The 22,339-nt window shown below is 35.6% G+C and overlaps 1 protein-coding gene across 6 annotated transcripts in view; it reads right to left on the reverse strand.

Annotated features, from left to right (window-relative positions):
* GPATCH8 (G-patch domain containing 8) overlaps positions 1 to 22,339 on the reverse strand; it is a 113,413-nt gene that overhangs the window by 58,927 nt on the left and 32,147 nt on the right. For 2 of the 6 annotated variants that reach the window (XM_059906959.1, XM_059906961.1), the window contains exons 1-3: positions 21,330 to 21,410; positions 15,385 to 15,402; positions 13,219 to 13,291 (exon numbers count right to left, since the gene is read on the reverse strand). Coding sequence is in view for 2 of the 6 variants with exons in the window: in XM_059906963.1 (XP_059762946.1) it covers positions 13,219 to 13,291; positions 21,330 to 21,404 (148 nt within the window). In the remaining 4 variants the exon portion in view is untranslated. Of the gene's footprint in view, positions 1 to 13,218; positions 13,292 to 15,384; positions 15,403 to 20,321; positions 20,357 to 21,329; positions 21,411 to 22,339 lie in introns of those variants that run through there. The other 4 variants (XM_059906963.1, XM_059906958.1, XM_059906960.1 and 1 more) reach the window with 3 other exon arrangements.

The raw sequence follows: 22,339 nt of genomic DNA on the forward strand, positions 1-22,339 counted from the left end.
AGTAGTTGTGGAATGGAGACTCTAGGGCATGCGGGCTTCAGTAGTTGTGGCTCTTGGGCTCTAGAGCACAGGTTCAGTAGTTATGGCGCACGGGCTTCGTTGCTCCACGGCATGTGGCATCTTCCCGGACCAGGGATCAAACCCATCTCCCCTGCACTGGCAGGAGGATTCTTAACCACTGCGCCACCAGGGAAGTCCTAGGAATCTACATTTTTAACAAGCACCCAAGGTGATTCTGCTACACACTAAAGCTTGAGAATCATAAGTCTAATGGAAAAAGTACTGGAGTAGAGGTCAGAAGACTTATAAACATAGCTACTATCCTCAGCAGTTTGACCATGGATAAACACTTAAGTTTCTCCATCTATTAAGTGGCATTATCTCCGCTCCATGTATTAGAGAGGAAAGTGAGATAGGACACAGGTATAAAACTTACATACCATCATGTTTAATTTCCCCAAACAACTCCCAAATCTTTTAAAAATTTGGGTATATTGAGGTTATAACAAGGTCACACCACTTACTGGTTGTAGAGCTTGAATTTAAACCCAGGTCAAATTTCAAATGAGGTCATAAAGTGGTAACCTGTGGATCAAATATGGGCCTTGCACATGTTTTGTTTATCTCAGATTATTTTAAACTTTGAGCCAACGTTGATCAATTAGTAAATGTCACCAAAATATCTGGATTTCTGGTTTCTTTTTTAAAAAATTCAGGTCTGGCAATACCTGAGACTATATTCTTACATGATAACAATGAGCATGAGCTAGCTGAGTGGCAGTTTTTCCTCTCTAGACATGGCACAACTCACACTACTTTCTGTCTCACACTCAGTGGGCTTCAATTGCGTATGTTACCACCTGGCCCCAACAGGCATCAGTTTGCAATTCCTACTCCTGAGACTGTCCTTTGCTCCTTCCTTCTGAGCTCCCACTAGATTTTCTCTGTAACTCTCATTTGGTAGCTATCTACTTCACAGGTTTGGAAAGACTCAGAGAGAGAGAAAAGACTGAATTTAAAACTAGTAAACCACATTTATAAATGAAAGATAATATTATTTTGTTCCCTTTTCTAAATATATAACCCCATTACTTCAAATTTTGGTAGCCATTTTTAATAAACAATTTTTAGCTTTTTTCTTTACTAAAATATATTTCTCACAAAACATACTTTTTTTTTAATGACTATTTGGTGTTTTTTTTTTTTTTTAAGTATTTGTTTATTTATTTATTTATGGCTGTGTTGGGTCTTCGTTTCTGTGCGAGGGCTTTCTCTAGTTGTGGCAAGCGGGGGCCACTCCTCATCGCCATGCACGGGCCTCTCACTATTGCGGCCTCTCTTGTTGAGGAGCACAGGCTCCAGACGCGCAGGCTCAGTAATTGTGGCTCACGGGCCCAGTTGCTCCGCGGCACGTGGGATCTTCCCAGACCAGGGCTCAAACCCGTGTCCCCTGCATTGGCAGGCAGACTCTCAACCACTGTGCCACCAGGGAAGTCCGAAAACATACTTTTAACTTTGTGTTCTTATCACGTTTACATTTGGTCCTACTTTTAAATACCAGTGTTTCTTATGGAGGAATGTGGAGATTCCATGTATCAACTGACTAGTTGGGCAAATATTGATATAGTTGTTTGCTTCCTTATTCGCACAATATGAGATTTCTCACTTGTTACATCATTCAAGAAATAAGTTGAAATTCTAAGTTAGGTTGTTCAATTCTCTATTAAGCCCCCACTGTACCTTTAACTTCACAATCATGATATTATACTGCATTGCATTACATTTATTTGTTACATTCGTGTCTATATTAGACATGAGCCTCTGGAGGGCAGAGGCTATATCTTATTCATTCTTTGACTCTTTTAAGACTTACTACAGATGTGCACATTCTAAGGATTCAATAACTGTGCAGAATAAAAAACATATGAAAAACAACAGAGAACACATAAATGCCTAGCAATTATTATCATTTAGGAGTTTAATGAGAGTTAAGAGACACATATACACAAATTATACAAGGTAGAATATTTAAAATGCCACAGGAGAGAAATATAAAGTATAAGAAAAAATAAACGAGGAAATTATAGTATGAGACAGAAATTACAGTATTTTCTTTTTCCCTGGAGATCAATTACCAACCATCCTTAAAAATGTGGCCAAGGGGGGCTTCCCTGGTGGCGCAGTGGTTGGGAATTCGCCTGCCAATGCAGGAGACACGGGTTCGAGCCCTGGTCTGGGAAGATCCCACATGCCGCGGAGCAACTGGGCCCGTGAGCCACAATTGCTGAGCCTGCGCGTCTGGAGCCTGTGCTCTGCAACAGAAGAGGCCGCGATGGTGAGGGGCCCGCGCACCGAGGTGAAGAGTGGCCCCCGCTTGCCACAACTAGAGAAAGCCCTCGCACAGAAACGAAGACCCAACACAGCCATAAATAAATAAGTAAAATTAAAAAAAAAAAAAAATGTGGCCAAGGTTCTTACCACTCAACCTAGCCTCAAGTTTCTAGCGAATTTATACAAATTTATATTTATCATAAACATATATGACCACTTCAAGTGCCCTAAGAAAAAATATCACATTCAAAGCTATCTCCAATTTTTTCAGCCAGAATAACTATTGCATATTTCAATTCTGCAGTACTTTCTCACCACCATCACATTCCTCCAGGAGACAGAAGTAACCCACCACACAGCACTGAAGTACATTATAGATAGCATACTGATTAAAAGCATAGGTTTTGGCAACATGATTCTACCACTTATGCTGTAAGATCTTGGACAAAGTATTCCTTAGAATGTCAATTTCCTCATCTGTAAAGCAGGAATACCTACCGCAGAGAGGATTTAAATTAGACTATACATGTGCAAGCACTCATTAAACACTTAATAAATGCTAGCTATTATAAAGGATTAACACTAAACCCAGTGAACAAAGGCTTGCTAGTAAGACACATGCATGAATTGACTGTACATTATGCTTTGTAGTTGATTTGTTTTATCATCCTTCATAACTATACTTTCCTTTCCAGTTCCATTGCTATCACTCTATTCTATGCCCTTATCAACTCATACCTAGACAGCTTTCTAAATGGTTTTACATCTTCATCTTCAGACATACTTTGGCTAGACCAGTATTTAACTTCTACCACCAATGTCCTCATTGCCATAATGGAAAGAACAACAGATCACAAATCAGAGAATTGGGGACTGGGTTTCAGCACTTTGGAACCCTAAACCTAAATTTCTTCATCTGTAAAATGAATTTCAGATTAAATTAGCTTTAATATTTCTTCTTGCTATAAAACTCTATACCTCTCTTCTAATCAAAAACTGCCTTTGGCTTACAAAATAAAGTTCCAAATTGGAGCAGCATTAAAGCCTTCCACATTCAGTGTGGTAGTTAGAAGCATGGGTTTTGGAGTCAGAAAGACCAAGGTTTGTATTTTGATACTGTCATTTACTGGTAGCTTATTCTTGAGCAATTTGCTCAACTTCTCTAAGCCTCAGTTTCTTCCTCTGCAAAATGGGAATAACAATAATTATCTCATAGACTTGCTTTAAGAATTAAATGAGATATCTGTTAAGTGCCTAGGACATAAACACTCAGTAATATTAGATTTGTGCCTATTTGAACTAATTTCCCATTACTGCCTTCTAGTTATGGTTTCCAGACTGCTCCTGGAGACCTAGAACCCTGCTTCAAACAAACAATTGTGGTTTTTTTCCACCCTCTCTTTTATACATTAAGGTTCGACATTTTAAAAATATGTAATTTGAGAGGTTCTTCTGCTTTTAAAATGTATGAAATGCACTGCCCTATGGGCATTCTCTGCTCCAGCCAGCCAGGTCTACTCTTTGCCAACTGTAATCACTTTGTATACATCAGTATCTCCTTTCTTTGGTAATACCTATTCCTCCTTCCTCAAGACTTCATTGCGAAGTCTTCCCTAGTCATTCATCCTTACAGAATTTATTCTTCAGCTTTCTTCCACTTATCTCCTAAAATAAATGGCAAACTCTATGAGAGTAAGGGCGGTATCTTATAATGTCATGTATATTCTTTATTATGGTCTCTTGAACATAGTAAGTATTTAATAAAAGTGCAACTAATTCCATGTAATTCTTCACCAGCGATTGCTTCTTTTAAAGTAATCTACCTTGATAATGTGCAAACTGCTTCTATAACTAGTTCACTCTTTTCTCAGAAAAAAAGTACTAGAATGATAAAATAGCCTCTTATACTCATCTGTTCTAAATCTTCATTAGTAAAATTTGCTACTTCCTTTCTGGTTATTTTGCTGTGAACTTAACATATATTTAATGTCTTCTGATTAAATAACGTCTTAACATATAGTTAATGTCTGTCTTTAAATGTGACGATCCCTATACTGAGAAACAAGTAGTCTATATGGCATCTGAATTCACCATTTCCCCTTCTCCCCTCCTCCAATCCCTTTTCCTTTCTAGTCTAGCCCTAAAACCTAGACTTCTTACTACAGACTGACAATTCTGACTAATTTTGTTTACTAACTAGGTTCATCTCTTTTGTTTATATTAACAATTAATTCCATTAAGATAGTCAGAGGTTGTATAGAATCTGTATCTTACTAAATTTGATACATGAATTATTAAAATTATTAAAATTATGCTTACCTTTGGCAATGTATAAAGACTGCATAGCTCATTTAGTTGGCAGGGAACAGAGGCCATTATAGCTACAGGTTCCTTCAGCTAGACCAGCAACAAGTATAACTAAGCCTTTCTGACAATCCATACTCTTTTGATTTGGGGGAACTACATGTCTGCTGTCCCCCTCAAACCTACTCTTATTTTCAGTTATCAGCTTTTTCTGAGAAGGGAAAAGATATAAATGTATTGGGTTGGCCAAAAAGTTCCTTGGCTGTTAAAGTAAAAATAAAAGACAAATTTTTCATTTTCACCAAGAACTATATTGAACAACGTATTCACCCTTTTGTTCCACTACCTTCTGCCATTTTCCAGGCAACTTCATAATTCCATCTTCCCAAAACTTTTTTTTTAAATTAATTAATTTTTTAAAAATTTTTGGCTGCATTGGGTCTCCACCACTGCGCACGGGCTCTCTCTAGCTGTGGCGAGCGGGGGGCCACTCCTCGTTGCGGTGCACGGGCTCTAGGCTTGCGGGCTTCAGCAGTTGTGGCTCACGGGCTCCAGAGCGCAGGCTCAGTAGCTGCGGCACACGGGCCCAGCCGCTCCACAGCACGTGGGATCTCCCCAGACCAGGGCCCGAACCCGTGTCCCCCGCACAGGCAGGCGGATTCCCAACCAGTGCACCACCAGGGAAGCCCTTCCCAAAACTTTTTATCTTTTTGAGCAAAGAACCGTTCCAGGTGTCTTTTACAGTTTGCCAGGGAAATCAAATTTTTTCCATTAAGAGAATTTTGTAAAGACCAAAATAAATGGAAATCCGAAGGTGCTATGTCTGGTGAATACGGCGGGTGAATCAGAACTTCCCAGCCAAGCTGTAACAGTTTTTGCCTGGTCATGAAAGAAACACGCGGTCTTGTGTTATCCTGATGGAAGATTATGAGTCTTCTGTTGACCAATGCTGGACACTTTTCGTTGAGTGCTGCTTTCAGTTGGTTTAACTGGGAGCAGTAGTTGCTGGAATTAATTGTGTGGTTTTGCAGAAAGAGCTCATAACAGAGGACTCCCTTCCAATCCCACCATATACACAACATCACCTTCTCTGGATGAAGACCGGCCTTTGGTGTGGTTCGTGGTGGTTCATTTCCCTTGCCCCACGATCTCTTCCATTCCACATTATTGTACAGTATCCACTTTTCGTCGCCTGTCACAATGTTTTAAAAACGGTACATTTTCGTTACGTTTCAGTGGAGAATCGCATGTGGAAATATGGTCAATAACGTTTTTTTCGCTTAACTTATGTGGAACCCAAACATCAAAGCTATTAACATAACCAAGCTGCTGCAAATGATTTTCAATGCTTGATGTGGATATTTTGAGTATGTTGGCTATCTCCGGCATGGTATAATGTTGACTGTTCTCAATTAATGTCTCGATTTGATCGGTATCAACTTCAACTGGTCTACTCAACCGTGGAGCATCGTCCAGCGAGAAATCTCCAGCACAAAGCTTCGCAAACCACTTCTGACACGTTTGATCAGTCACAGCACCTTCTCCATACACTGCACAGATCTTTTTTTGTCTTTCAGTTGCATTTCTACTTTTCTTGAAATAATAAAGCATAATATGCCAAAAATGTCGCTTTTTTCCCATCTTCAATATTAAAACGGATACACAAACATTCACCAATTTTGATAAGTTTTTAAATGCACGCTGATATGACAGCTGTCACAATACAATCTAACAAAATTGTTTCGAATGAGGTTAAAGACAACTAAGCACTACTAGAGCCATCTTACAGAAAAAAAATGAACGAACATTTTGGCAAACCCAATAGAAACAGTGATTTCAAAGTTAGGCTTATATTCGAATGGCAGAGACTCAGTAGCTGTATGACCTTTCCAAAACTATTTCTTCAGTTATAAAATGAGCATACTAATATGTATTTCATTAAGTAGGCCATGCAGAATGTTTAGATTCTAGATTTGGCACATAATACATAGAGTTAGGTGCTATTTCCTTTTCCCAAAGAAAAACAAATTTCAAAGGGAAACTAAGGTAGAAGGACAACTCAGCTTTTACAAAGACCCTATCCAGAAAATTTATCTATGTCATCATAATATTAAAGGAAAGCTATTTTCTCCTCAGCCAAAGAATGACTTTTCTTAGGAAGTTAGGTTTTAAAGATCAACATTCTAATTTAACAATAAAGTCTAAATTGTAACACCACATATTTCTATTGTATTGCATTCAAATCTAGTTTTTCTTCAGTCATAAAATGTAGCAGAAGCACTGTTGGGGCTTAGCTAATGCAGGGTTTACCCAACTATATTAACCATTTGTTCGCTAACTGAAACTAGAGTGGGAGGAGGGACATGTGCATAAAATCAAAGAAACCAACTCTACTCTGCTTTGATTCTGCCTATTCTAAGTCTTTTTCAAAATAATTATTTTCTATATTTTTAATAGTAATACAAGTATATCATATCAAATTTTAAAAGAATACAGTAAAAAGCAGCCCACTTTCCCTTCACAGTCTGCCTTAAAGATTTTTTTCTGCATAGTCAAGCAAATAAAAAATAAATATATAGGCATACCCCACAGAATGTACCCTTTTAATATTTCACAGTGAAATGCCTCAGTTCATCTTTCTTGACACAACATTTTCCAGCCAATGGTTTCATACAGTAAAATTTTTATCTTTCAATCTCAAAAATCTAATTCAACATTTTTAAGGAAAAGACAAGTGAGAAATCTGGAGATACATCCACATACAACTTGTAGGACTTTGGGAAAGCTGCTTAAGTATCAACAAAAGGTACGGACATGTTACTACATAGAAAGCAACTGTTAACAACCATAGTAATTATTTGGTAATCAGGAAGAAATGTTTAAGTATTTTATACCTTAATTTTTAAAAAAATTCATAAACAGCCAGCTATGTTTTATAAATTGGTTAAGGGTTGGGTTGACGTGTAACCCATTTAAAATAATGGTAAATAGGTTCCCAAGTAGGGTTTTCATACAGAAGGTCTGATTTTCAGGAACAAACTAGTGATTTTTAAGCAGGAGGTATATATCTATCTGCCCACATATATATGTATATGATATATATCATTTAACACAAGTGGTAGTTTACTATAATACACACTGTTCTGCACCTTGCTTCTTTACTTAATGTATCTTGGAAATTGTTCTATACATATTGAGTACATACGAAACTAACTCAATCCTTTTAAAGCTGCATGGTTTCCCTTCACCCATTTTAGTATCCTATTTCTTCAAATCTAAAATGCCATTAGGGCTCCCCTGGTGGCGCAGTCGTTAAGAATCCACCTACCAGTGCAGGGGACATGGGTTCGAGCCCTGGTCTGGGAAGATCCCACATGCTGCTGAGCAACTGGACCCATGTGCCACAACTACTGAGCCTGTGTTCTAGAGCCCACGAGCCACAACTACTGAGCCCACGCACCACAACTACTGAAGCCCATGTGCCTAGAGCCCATGCTCTGCAACAAGAGAAGCCACCGCGATGAGAAGCCTGCGCACCGCAACAAAGAATAGCCCCCCACTTGCCACAATTAGAGAAAGCCCGCGCGCAGCAGTGAAGACCCAATGCAGCCAAAAATAAATAAATTAAATTAATTAATTAAAAAAATTTAAATGCCATTAACTGTAAAACAGCTTTATGTGCCACTAAGAAAGAAATTTAAAAAGCTGCCAATTATAACTATAATGCCATTAATAAGGTGTATCTGATTTTACCTTTATTAAAATATGAAAAACTGTCTTAGAATCAAGGAAATATGGTAGACTATTTCCAATCTATCGCAGTGATATAATTAATAACTTCAATCATACATTATTTTGTGCATTTCATGAATAAGTTAAAGATAGATAGATAGAAACAGAATTACTGGATCTAAGGATACATGTATTTTAATCTTTAAGTAATTCAAATTGTCCTCCACAGTGGTTTTATCAGTTTATAGTTTCACTGGCTATAATGTAAGAACCTTTTCTCCAAAATCTGACCAGGCTAATCTTTCTTTTAAGCCTTTTCCAAGCCAACAAGTGAAAAATGATATCTCATAGTTTAATATGCATTATCTCTAATATGAAAAGGATTGAGAATATTTTCAAACACCTAAAGGTCATTTGCATTACTTTTCTGTAAACAGTGCTCATATCGTTTCTCCCTTTCTATTTAGGTTATAAGTCTTTTACAAACTGATGATAAATACATAAGGAAATCTGTCCTTTGTCTGTAATGAAATATTACAGATACTTCTCCCAGTTTGTTTTTTTCTTGTTGTTCTGTTTTTTTACTTTATTTATGATGAAATACAGTCAAATTTATCCTTTTTTAAATGTCTTCTGGGTTTGGAGTTGAACTTAGAAAAGTTTTCCTCATTCTAAGATTATTTTTAAAATAATAATTATCCCATTGTTCATCTTAATGATTTCATTTTTTACATTTAAATATTTTATTCATCTGGAATATACTTTTGGGTAAGGTATGACAGTGGGGATCCAACTCCTTTTTTCTGGGTTGCTATCCAGTTGTCCCAACACCATTGCTCAGTGACTGACGCTCTTTTAGATGTTCTAACTAAGAGCTCAGAATTACTGAAACAAACACCAAAATTAGGGGCTTAGGACCCTAAAACATATACAGCATTAAAAGCACAGATCTGGGAGTCAGATATCTAGCATATCATATTAAGCTACTACTGTTACGAATTCTGGGAAATAGAGAGTAGCAAGATAGAGGCTTCTCTATTTATGATTTTTATTATATTTAGGTTTTTGATGACCTAAAGATGGATTATCTCAAATTCAGTTAAAATATCTAAATATACACTATACATCAGAGGTGTTAATAACAAGTAGCATTTATATAGTGTTTTACAGTTTGTATAAAGTGACTTCACTTAGGTTAATTTACTTTATCCTCATAATCACTCTGTGAGAATAGAGGCAGAGATTTTAATCCCCATTTATTGCTGAGAAAAATAATTCAGTTATGGCAACTTGTCCCTTAAAGTAAGTGGCAGAGCCAAACTCTAACCTAAATCTTATGTTTCCAAATGCTGCTCACACTGCCTCATACCCTACACCAAGTACTTTTAAACAAAAATAAAAGAGAATCCCTACTCTCAAGGAACTTGAAGCACTTTGTCAATTAAATATGCAATTGATCACATACTAAAAAATATAAAACATGGCCCCTGGCCTTAAAAAACCTTCAAAGGTGTACAGTAAGTTTAAAAAGCAAGACTTGGGGGACTGGAAAATAAGCCTGAAGAGCAGGAATGATGTCTTATCTACTATGCCCATGGCTTATGCTATTTACAACTGGTATAACCAGAATACATTATTAGCTCAGTAAATGTTGGTTGTCTGTGACTGACTGAACCCTCTAGACAGCGTGAAATATGAAATAATACCACATCTCATTCATTTTTCTCAGGTGCTGAACTTTTCTTTGTGACCAAAAAATCAGCCAAATCGTCAAACGGCTTAGAAAATATAACAAAGGAAGTTCAGGCACCACTTCCGGGCTACACCTACTTACCTATTTCATAGCAAAATAAAGATTCTGAGCTACAGTCCATTCCATTTCAAAGCTGCCGGAAGGTTATAAAACAATTTCAAGAACCAAATCCAGCTCAACAGCCACAAAATACAACTATCATTTGCTGTTGCTTTATTCCAAATTAAACACATCCTCTGCTTCTATAATAAAAAATTGTCTATAACATTTCTCATCAACAGGCCTTTCTTTATGTTGTTTCCTTCAGACATCTTGTCAACATATCTTTTCTACAGGTCTTTTATTTTTTTAACACTAATAATCACTTACCAGCCACACACAAAAGTTCCTATTTTTTTTTAACTTTTGAAATATTTTAATAAATACTAGGGGAGAACAAAAAGTGAATAATAAGGGAAATTCAACTACAAAATTAAACCCACTTTACAAAGTTTAATTTTCTATCGTACCACAGATAATTTTGCTTCAGAGTTGGCATACCCTATTCTCCAACCTATCCACTGACAAGTTATATACACTGTAGCCCCAGGGACTGGCACTCTTTGTGAAAGTCTTGCATGGGTTGAAATAATTTTTAAACGTTAACAAAAAAATCCTAAAAAGATCAGGTTTAAATTTAGTGGATGGCTGCATGTTAAAAATGTTAGAGCCTTAAAATCAAATAAAAGGAACTAAAGGTTGACAATAAACGAGTAAATGCAAAGAACTTACAAAGCCATGAGCCTAGAAATTATTTGCAGTGACTGGTCTATACAATAGCAAGGAGGCATGATTTTCAGTGGAGCAACAGGGCTTTCTTCAGTGGTTATTTATAGAAAAGGTTTGGTACAATGAAAAAAATCAGTCATGAATTACCTCAATATACCATAAATGTGGCTATATTCTAGGTCAAATCATGTGGGTATTACAGAAAGAGCTATGTAAGAGAAACCAGCACAATGCCTGCACAATGTTGAATGTGACACTAAAAAAGAAAAGAGCCATTTACAAGACAATTAAAGTCACCCCTTAATACTGGCAATAGAATAAGGTCCCATTCTTTTTGAAGGGTAAAGACTGTACTAGCCATTCAAGGCAGATGGGCTTTTGCACAACAATGTGAATTTAGTAAACACTACTGAACTGTACACTTAAAAATGGTTAAGATGGCAATTTTATGTTATGTGGGTTTTGCCACAATTAAAAAGGAAAAAAAAAAAAGATGGGCTTCAAATTTCCCTGTTATTTTAAATAAATAATGGATTTATGAGTTATTAAGTGCTTATTACATGCCTATCACCATAGAGATGCAGGTGAAATATGGATAAAACTTAATTTCTCTTTTCAAGGAGCTCAAAGTTTAAAGAGAACCGAATTCAAAACTGTTCTTAAAATGAAGTAATAATAATAATTTTCCATCACCCAAAAATAGGTGAGTATCCATTTACCTCACCTTTATTAAACTCACTGTCTGTATGTCTCTCACTCTCTTTCCCTCTGCAGGTTCTAGTTGTACCTTAAAGTCTCTGATGCTTACAATGAAAAATTCTAGGATTCAAACAGATTTGCTAGCCCCTATGAAATGCCCCCCAGTTCTACTCCCTTGTGTGCCTGAACAAAGAGAGTAACAATCAGCAATGCTCCTGGGAATCTCTGAATAGGAAGAGAGGTTTCAAATAGTAGGGAAAGATCAAATCCAATCTTCAGACCTTATTCTGAACTATCGCCTCCATTCAATTCAACCCAACACCTAACTATGCAAACCACCGGGACTAATCCTATCAAGAAGTCATTTCTACTTTAGTCCTGATTACCCTTTCTCTCTTCTGGACTCTTAGAACATCTATGGTCTATGCCATACTAATTGCTCTCAACTGTAGAGTATTCTTTATATTGTGTGCAATAAGTTCTTGTGTCACTGGAAAACAAGTTTAAGGGTGATCAAATCTTTCTATCTGCCCAAAAGAATAGGTGAATGTTTAGTAATAAATATTAATTTGAAATATATTTTTTGAGCATTTCCTTTGTGTTACCACTGAATAGAATTTGTGGATGTAAAATATAAAAAGCAAAGGTTTTAAAGACTGAAACATCCTGCTTCATGCCCTGTCCTCTTGTGTCCCTTAATATACACATTTGAACTGATCAGACTTCCCATTCAAATTGTGGAAATTCATTTCCCAAATTCAAAGAATTAGTCAATAGTAGCGCCCCTCTCCCCAAAGATCCCTTTATACAACAAGACCCTCCATGACCAGAAGCAGAAGTGCAATGATTTCCATCATTTCTGAGGTAGTGTTCACATCTGCAAAGAACAAACAGTAGCCCTTGAATATGAGGGAGCTAAAAAGTGAATGGAGTTGGTTGGTTGGTTTCCAACTAGCAAGAACTCAGAAGCAGAAATGTTAGTATTTTGTTATCCAAATGATTAGTATAGTTAAAAGAAAAAATAAATGCAATGGAAACTTTAAGCCATACATTTCCCAGAGACTGATCTAAACTTGAGAAATGGCCTCTCAGAGAACCCTAAGAAGCCTCTGCTTCCATCTTATGTTTCATATAGGTTAATTTTTCTCTTTACTACTACATGGATTCTGATTACAGAAAAAGAACCAGGGCAATCACCAGCTTCAGGGAGAATTTGGGAGGGCAAAAATTAAACTCTGCTGTTGAATGGTTTTCTTTATAATACTGAAGCCACAATACAACATCACTAAATAATACAAAGAAAGCACACTCCAATACTATGTACTTCATTTACTTCACCCACCCATCACCTCCACCAAAAGAAACTTAAAACAGGTTGAGCCACACACAGTATGTCTGATCTGAAAGTATTCGTGACACAGCAGCTTACTCTTGCAAATTATTAGCTTAATAGTGATTTAAAATATAGTCATAGGAAAAATAGACTATTCTAGGGAGTAAAAGGCAAGTGGGAAAACCCAAACACTTTTTAAAGAAAGACAACAAATATACTCAGGCATAAGATCTGCCATCAGAAACATTTTCTTTTTCTTTCTTTTTTTTTTTTTTTTTGGTATATTTAAAAAACTTACCCTGAAGAGATTTTCCCAATCCCTGGCCCAGCTTCCACCCATGTTTCTGGAGTAAGCGATGTCCAATATTATCCTGACAGACAGAACAGAGAGACAAACCAAAAATATTCCAATAATATATTCTTCCCTTCCTAGTGATATTTAAACAGGTGATGAACAAGAGATAATTCTACATATATGCATGCAAAAAGGTGCTAATAATGGGGTAAATGTGCCCAATAAAGGGGGCATTAATGTAAAAAGAAATACTGGCTAGTATTTTATATGGGAAGAACATAGAGGGTAAGGGTCCTTTCTGATGGTGTGCTGGGCAACTTTTGTACATAACACTTTTAAAAGGAGAAAAAAGGGAAGGGGAAAAGGGGAAGAATACACTTATGAAGTTTAACACTAACATTAAAAAGCATAAAATCAAGGTACTTATACAATCATATCCACCACCTAGACAGCACCACTTTATAAGTTTTTTAAAGAAAATCTACATTGTGTTTAGTTATTCTGCTTATGTGTCAGGCTTTCATGATACAAAGTAAGTTGTAAGTGTAAGACTGCCCCACCACTAGAAATGAAAACACAATCAGAGCAAAATCCAGGCTAGACTTGATTGGTTTTTTTAATATATATATAAAAATATAAATATTTAATTAGCATGCAGCCAATATTAAACTGAAAAAAGTGAGGTTAGTAAAATAAGAAATTAAATTGATTAAACAGAAAAATAAAATGAGCTCAAGCACAGACTGAGTGATGCATTTCAACATGTAATCTAACAAAAATACTAAAATGTTAGAATGAAACAGGCCTAGCAGTAAGTTAACAGTAAAGAACCATTAGTGCATGTAGGGGAAAAAAACCAATATACATAATGTCTCATCTTCCTAGGAGCACAGTGGAAAAGATCTTTCAATGTAAACCACATGAAAAGACACCAGAAACAACAATTAAATGTCAGCTTTTGTGTAAGGGTTCAAGATCTTAGAAAACTCTGCAGACCTTTGTCCAATTCTTTGCTTTTTACAAATACTGCGAAGTACAGAGACAAAGCCAAAATAACCATTAACTGTATCAGATAAAATGATGCTACTCATCCAAAAGAAAACATTTAAAAATTTTAAACACGAAGTGTTCTGTATGCATTAAAATGTAATTTATAATATTAATTGGGTATCACCATTTGAAAATAATCTCATATTTCCTGAAATCAAATTATGAAGTCAACTAAACCAATTAGTCTCTGAATTAGAATCAAATCTCATATTAAATTGCTTTTTATCTTCCAGCTCCATATTCAACGGTAAAATGCTCTTCGGAGTTACAAAGGAAAGAAAAAAATTATTTCACTATTATATTCTCTGATAGTAAGTTACAAAAGGAAGATTAAGCCTCCCCAATGCTCTGTTTAAAAATTTAAAAAAAGGTCAACTTCCTTCTATGAGTTTATGACAGGATGCCAACTGGAAAACTGGGCTGAATTTCACTGATCAGAGGAACAAAGATCAGGATACTTAAAAAAAAAAAACAAAAATGTGGCAAATGATAATGAGAAGTCTGTTTCTAAAACAAAACATGCAATTGTTTTAAACGTATATGTACAAAATCATTACTGTGCACAAAAGGTCACTAGAGATTATTTTTTGCTAGCAACTGAGAGAATGAGAAAATGCTACGGCTATGTGTAATCCCAGTACAGAATGCCTAACTATTTATACATAACTTTATTGTTAAAAAAATTTTTTGTAAGTCTTAATACAAGTAATGTTAGCAGAAAAGGAAGATAAAGAGGCCTTTATAATACTACTGTGGAAATAAACTTACCTGTACATAAAATCATTGTTTTACATTGTAACTCCTACAACTGAATTAACTATGGGAAGGACAAGGATAGCAGAATGACTCTAAGATTATGTAGCTGACTGAAGTATTGTTTAATTTTTTAACAGACTAATTTTGTAACTATACTTGGCACAGATTTACGGTATTAAACCATGCTGACAAAAATTGTTGTCCCTTTTTTTAATTTAAGAAAACTCAATCTTTTGGCTAAGTGGAGATGAGACATTATGCTGACTGTGTTATATTATGAATGCACTAAAATAAACAGACAGATGAAGCAGTATGCTATTTCCAAAAGCAGTGCAAGTGGAGTGAAAGCATTTCCATACGAACCTGGCTTTAAAAACTGGGCTGTCAAAAGAACAGTTAAATGTAACACAAAGTAAGAAACTGTCCAATCACTAACGGTCGTTTTTTTTTTTTTTTGTCTTGTTTTCAATTCACTGCTTGCAATTAATGTATTTATTAAAGAAGAGTGAAAGCATAAGTAAATTTACGAGTCAAGACCAGCTGAGAGATTCAAGAGCAGCGTGTTGTGACTGACAACAGTGAAAGGAAAAGCAAATGTTAAAGGGAGAAGGAGGAAAAAGAAAAATTTAGGGTTATACACATTAGCACCACTTTTACAAAACCACTCAAGATGGCTGTCACCTTCTCAAAAAAACTATTGATACAAAATGGCAGTGGCATTTCTCTTCTAAAACTTTAGGTGAAAACTGTTCTTTAATTAAATCTACTTCCCCAAGTATGCACAGGGAATGAACTGTCAGGGGTTATATTAAAATTATTAACATGCCACTCTGTGTCCTTGCAGTTATAACAAACGCAAAAAAAATAATAGGCGTATCTCCCAGAAAGTCTTCCCCTCTCCAACCTCCTAGATTAAGTGAATGACTAATACAGAAAATCTAAACCTTTCCTATCATTTCAGCCTATCTGCTTTTGGAGGAAAAAAGGCAGTTCTGTGACTCTGCAGAAACGACTAGTATTCATTATGGTCCCTTTTCTTACCAAAAAAAGAAAAAAAGTTTTATAAACACTAGTCAGAACTCCAACAGGCTTAAGGATGATGGGTAACACAAGAAAGGCACACCAAAATACCTTATAACAAAGTAGAACAAAGCAGACTTGTCTAATCTGAAGTGATCAAAATGTTCATTGAACTTTCACTGTGAAAGAGCAAGGGATTCAATGGCCAGCCTGTGAAAATCATTAATCTACTCTCTCTGGTTAGGTTGCCAGTTATTCCCGTGAATGTTATTTATAACAGTAAACTGCAGTAAATAATTTGTAGCCCAAACAGGTAATCTAGACATAACATGGGCAATGAGTACTATTTAACTTCTGAAATAGTAACAATTTACTATTTTGGTCACTATAATAGTGACTAAAAAAACTTTCAGTTTTTTATTTTTAAATAAAATATATAATTTGCAATTTAGTTATAATCTCATAGAAGCAAAAGTAAATAATAGATTTTATTTTTTCTTTTTTAACACAGCCTGGTTTGTGACTAACAAAGGGGCATGTACAGTGACAGGCTGTTTATAATTTAAATGCACATGGAAGAAATGTAGGGAAATATACAATTAATAAAGCAACTGAACTTTGCCCAAGGGAAGTAGGCAAAAAGCTGGTTTTCCACATGATTCATAGAGCTCCCGCAACCTATTTGTTTTTTTGTTTCAGGCCGTGTGGCGCAGCCTGTGGGATCTTAGTTCCCCGACCAGGGATTGAACCCAGGCCCTCGGCAGTGAAAGTGCAGAGTCCTAATCACTGGACCGCCAGAGAATTCCTCCCACAACCTATTTGTTAGTCTCTGTGCTTGAGACTCCAAAAATGGTGGCAGTGCAGCATTTTCTTTGGTTAGGCATGAAGTTTTTCTTAATTTTGGTTAAACTATAAAGCTGACCTAAAAACTCAAACTTTTTTCACCTAGATTACCTAAATTGGCCTTTACATTTTTTTGTATTTCTAAACTTAAATGTAAATTAAAGTGCCATATTTTAACCCTTTGTTCCTCTGTATTATATGTGTGAGAAAGAACATAATTTTTAAATGGGAACATCATTGATAGCAAGAAATGTGTATTATAAACAACTACCAATATGCTGAAAACACAATATCAGCCCAAAAACAAAAACAAAAAACCAACTCATTATTGTTTCATCCATTCCTCGACATTTTTATTAATTAAATACCAAGTAGAAAACTTTCCCAGGAACTTTGCTCCATGAAGCTGTACACCACCAGAGTAACAATGATCATTTTGGCAACAGCACCACCAATCTGTATAATGGGAGCCTGCCAAAATACAGATTAAAATTTACTTCACCGTGTGGGGCTGATTCCACGTTTTTAATAGCAGAAAATAGAATATCATGTCTCAAGAGAAAACTATACTACAATTATGTCAGTGACTAGATGAATACTAATTCCACACCGAATTTTCTTTTAGTTGACAGCCACATTCAATTTACACCATTTAGCTCATTTTCAACAGTGACAAAAATGGCAAGTCTCTTGAGTGGATTGTAAGCTTTGCTGATTGTGTATTAAAGACTCTATAAGCAAAAACCAAGTGCTACTAGGTGAACCCATGCAAACAAGTTGTAAAAATTCCCAAAACAAAAAAATCTATAGCTCACTACAGATGACACAATGAAGACTAGAGAGAAAAGCCATATAGTAATGCTACACCATTCAGCTCCAAGAAGCACATTATTTATAGTGCAGTCCACATATGGTCACTGCTAAATGTCAAATCAGCAGTCTTACGGAGTTACAGTTTGGAACTAGTGGAGTCCACAGATCTAAACAGATATGCAACATGACAAAATCCACTTATACATATACTTCTAAATCCCTAGATATGCAAAGGAAACATCAGCAACTGGAATTTGAAAACTTAACATTAATTTTTAAAACCTGCTCGGTCAACCTGACAACTATACAGACAGAATTTTAATCAGTCAGGTAGAACAAAGACCAACTAATGGCTGATGGGTAGTTTTACTTCCAGCTGCAACAATGACAACATATTTTAAGTCTATGGTGCAGGCATTTTAACTTTTGTATAGCTTATAATCACTCTCCCATCTGATTTCTCATCTTCTTTCTATGATAAAGATCATAAAGGACCATATATCCTAAATCACATCAACCAATTCTTGGATCTATGGTGGAATCCTAGACTGGGCTATGGTTTTAGATTAAGTTTTATTTGTTTTCTAAATATTTTATCTTTAAGTATATAGAGGTTATAATTAGAGCTGGGACCTAAAAATCTCATAAAGCAATAACTTAAAATATAAGTTCTAAAAGTTTTTTGTAATGAGGGTAAAATATTAATACTTTCTACTTTCCTTTAATTCAGATAATCATGTTGTCTGGCAATTCTTTAAAAATTTTCTTAGAACAGTGTTTTATTCTTGACCAGAAATTTCCCTGAAAGATATCTGGTTGGCTGAAGTAAAGAAGGGAAAATAAAACTTTATAACAAAGATTATGAAATACTTTACAAATGCTGGATTTTGATGTGTTTTAAACATTTCCTGATTGAAACTGAAACACCTATATCATCTAAGGAACAAAGCTAAGCTTCAGAAGTTTACCAAAAGCATAATGCATTATCACATCTTTGTATCTCATTTCCCATCTTGCCGGTTCGCAACAAATTTACCCTATTACAAAACAAAAGGACCTTAATCCTATACTCACAATAACCCTTCACAAGGGCATATTCTTGGCACAAACCTGTGCAGAGACTTCCTCGGTTACCAGCTGCTGCAGATTACCTTTGTTAGAAAAAAAAATGACTAGACCTTTAGCTCCTGCAATGATCTGTAGACTCCCAAAGCTGCATATTTCCAGCCACTTTTGAGTTGCATGCTGTAGCAAAACAGGCAGCACCTCTCAATAGATATTGCTGCAGAGAAAGATTTTAATTCAGCAGAGACTCTTTCTGTGTGTTAGAAGCAACGCCATTTCCCCCTAAGAACAAGATAGCTCAACAGCTCAACAAGATAGCCAGCCAGCCAGACATATAACTAATATACACTTACTTGGTGAGCATTCCTAAGGTGATAGGGCACTTGGGGTTACTACACTATCTATTTTGATGCCAATCATTTTAGGACTTTCTTTTAAAACTTTAAATTTATCCCCAAATGATTTGGTAACAGAAATAAAATCCCTCTCTTTTTGTCCCACTTCTATCTAACACCATGTCGGCTATGAAGCTCCTCCCCGCTACTACCTAAACTACCACATCACAATAAAGCATATTTTAATGTGTTTTGGGAGTAAATTTTTATTGTAAGTATAATTTATTAATATACATCTCTGAACATATAATTATTCATAAAAAAATAAATATCCAGTCTGAGTACTATATACCATTTGCTATTTTTAGTGGAGAAGATAATAACCATTTAATAAATAAGGCATATATCAATTCCACTCCTACTTGTTGAGATTACTCAGTCGGACTGAATTCTGATAGTGTTCTCCCTATGACATGTGCTGGAAAAATTCCTGGACAGTGTGAGAGGAAAAAGAGCACTAGTCCCACATGCCAAAGGAATGACTTTTCCAAAAATCTTTAAACGTAGCCCTAAAAGAAGGCTTTAAAAACGTTAAATATCATTTAATTTACTGCTTTTAAAAAAACTTGCTTGAGTATAATAATAATGACTACTAGGCTGCAAACTCAGTCTAGCTAAATTTCCTGCTACTGTTGAGTCAGAGTACCCACAGAATTATAGCTTGTATAATATTGACCAACCATGTACCTTGTAGAATATGATACTTGGGCCTTTCTTCTGACAGCTATCTGTTCTTAAACTTTGACCCAAAGAAACATTTAAATAAAATGGAAAAATTAAATTATTTTTCAAGTACAAGGTATTGACCTAGCTAGCCTACAGATTTTATGGTAAAACTCTACCTTGTGATAATTCCCAAGATGATACAGAACAAGGCAACAACTTCTGTGATTTTTAACTTAGCAAAGTGGGCTTGGCATTTTATCCTTAAGTCAAAACAAGACTGGGCTTTCAGCACATCAGGTGTGAATTCTCCCTCTGCAGCATTATCACATGCGTCATCAATTACTGCCATGCCTAAGTCTAGCATCATGCCAGCACATTAAGACAGAGGTACTATATGCAGTGTTCACTGGACCAGAAGAACAGAAATAAGAAGGGGAGGTGGGGGAGAAAGAAACCCTAGAGAAGAAATTAAAAAAAGGCAGACCGTGCAATACAAACCAGATCATGGCTGCTTAGCTAATATGGGCCAACTGCTGTGGAAGAAAAATGTCGAACACCCCAAGTTGTGTAAATTTCTGTAAACATCTAAACACACACACAAACACACACAACACCAACCTAATTAGGAACATAAATATATGTGGATCCTTTACTATGGTACAGTTATGAAAATAAAAGCTAAAGTTAAAATATCTGCTCTCTAAATTGCCTTATTTTCCTGAGGGAGGAGAAGCTAGTGTTTCTTAAAGGGAGAAGGGGGAAGTCTTGACTGCTATAGAGATTCTCTCTTTGATGATTTTTCATTCAAGTTAACCAATAACTTCCTGAAACCCTTATTAAATACGTACACTTAAGCACAAATATTAAATACTGACAATACTGACAAGTTTAGACATTTTAACAATGGGCTGTGTAATCTGAAAATAAAGGGCTTTTCAAAATAAAAATAATGTTCAAAAATTAAGAGTCAGGAAAATAAATCTCCTTGTTCTGTTGCTTCGCGCATCAATATTTAAAATTAAGTTGTGTGAAAAGATACAACCAACTTTTGACAAAAACCAGACATCTCAAGCCACAGAAACCAAAATTACCATGTTTCACAAGAGTCTGGTAAATAAAACATATTAGTCCTTAACTGTTCCTAATGGAACATTTCACACATGATTGTGTTGCCCAGGAAAGGTGAAGCTTTTTAAAGGATCAAAATACATTTTACTCCTTTATTCAATTTACAAAAACACTAAACTTCAACTTGCTATCTTTAACAGGATATCAGTATGGGCCAAAAATGATATTTTTCCATCGAAATTCTAAATTGTTTCTAGATTTTTCACTGATTTCCCAACATATTAAATATTAGATTACAACCCAAACTCTACTTGATTACTGTAGGGCATGCAAGACCTCTAAACTGTACTATAAGTTATTAATAAGTTTAACTTCATTCACATCAAGTGTCACACGAACACTACCTATCTGTGACCCAAAATTAAGCACTGATCTTACCGATTCTATAGGCTTGTCAAGTGACGCTTGTTCAATTTCCAAATGTCCTTCTTCATACTGATCAAAGTGATTACCCTGAAAAAACAAGACTACAGTTATTTTTTCCGAAAGCATAAATGCCAAAATTATTAGTAAAACTAATCAAACTAGGGGTTATTTTAACTTTTCATTCTTTTTCCATAAACAATCAAACTATGCCACAAATTCAGACTTTCTTAAATTTATAAAAACAATCAGAAGTCTAGATCTAGTAATGTGAACTCGTCTTCCTATGATGAACATTGAAATTGCTAACTAAAACATCAACCATTTGGGCTATCAACTCTTTCGTAGACTGACTATTAGGAAGACTGCAGAATCTTAAAAACAAAGGGCTGTATTGTGTTTTACTTTTCCTAAACAATCTTGTGCTACAGAAGATAAACCCTAACAGTAGAATGCAAATAAAATCTGTATTACAATACTGTTCAATGTTGACAACATTGCTTTTAACTAAAACTGCTAAAACATTCAACTTTAAATCATCAAGTTCTAACTCCAAAGTTTCAAGGAATTCAGAAACACAATCTCTTGACACAGTATCCCAAAGACAGCTATTCCTCTAATGATCTGCCAAAAGAGATAAGCATGCCTGTATAATGCCATATTTGACCACAATCAAGCAAGCTGTCACTGCAACCAGAATAAGTCAAAACAGCTCAATTGAGGACAGGTGCAGACAACTAGGAAATTCTCTCTAATCCTGGTTTTCTCTGCTCCATGAGAAAGGAAGAGCCCATAATTTGGCTTTAAATCAGAGTATCAATTTTCCGGTTTCCTTCGTGTTACAAAGTAGAGGGCGTGAGGATTTGTGAGTTCTGAACTGACCTAAGTCAAAAGACTAAAGACTTCAGTCTAGCCTAAATTTAATTCAAGTGTGGAGTGGTATGACAACTTGAATGTTAACCTAACCAAAAATAACTTTGCTTTTTCAAAGTAAAATTTCAATTGAAAGAATAAAGCTTAATGAT

Source organism: Balaenoptera ricei, chromosome 20, assembly GCF_028023285.1.
Source record: "Balaenoptera ricei isolate mBalRic1 chromosome 20, mBalRic1.hap2, whole genome shotgun sequence".
In the NCBI taxonomy this organism is placed as follows: Eukaryota; Metazoa; Chordata; class Mammalia; order Artiodactyla; family Balaenopteridae; genus Balaenoptera; species Balaenoptera ricei.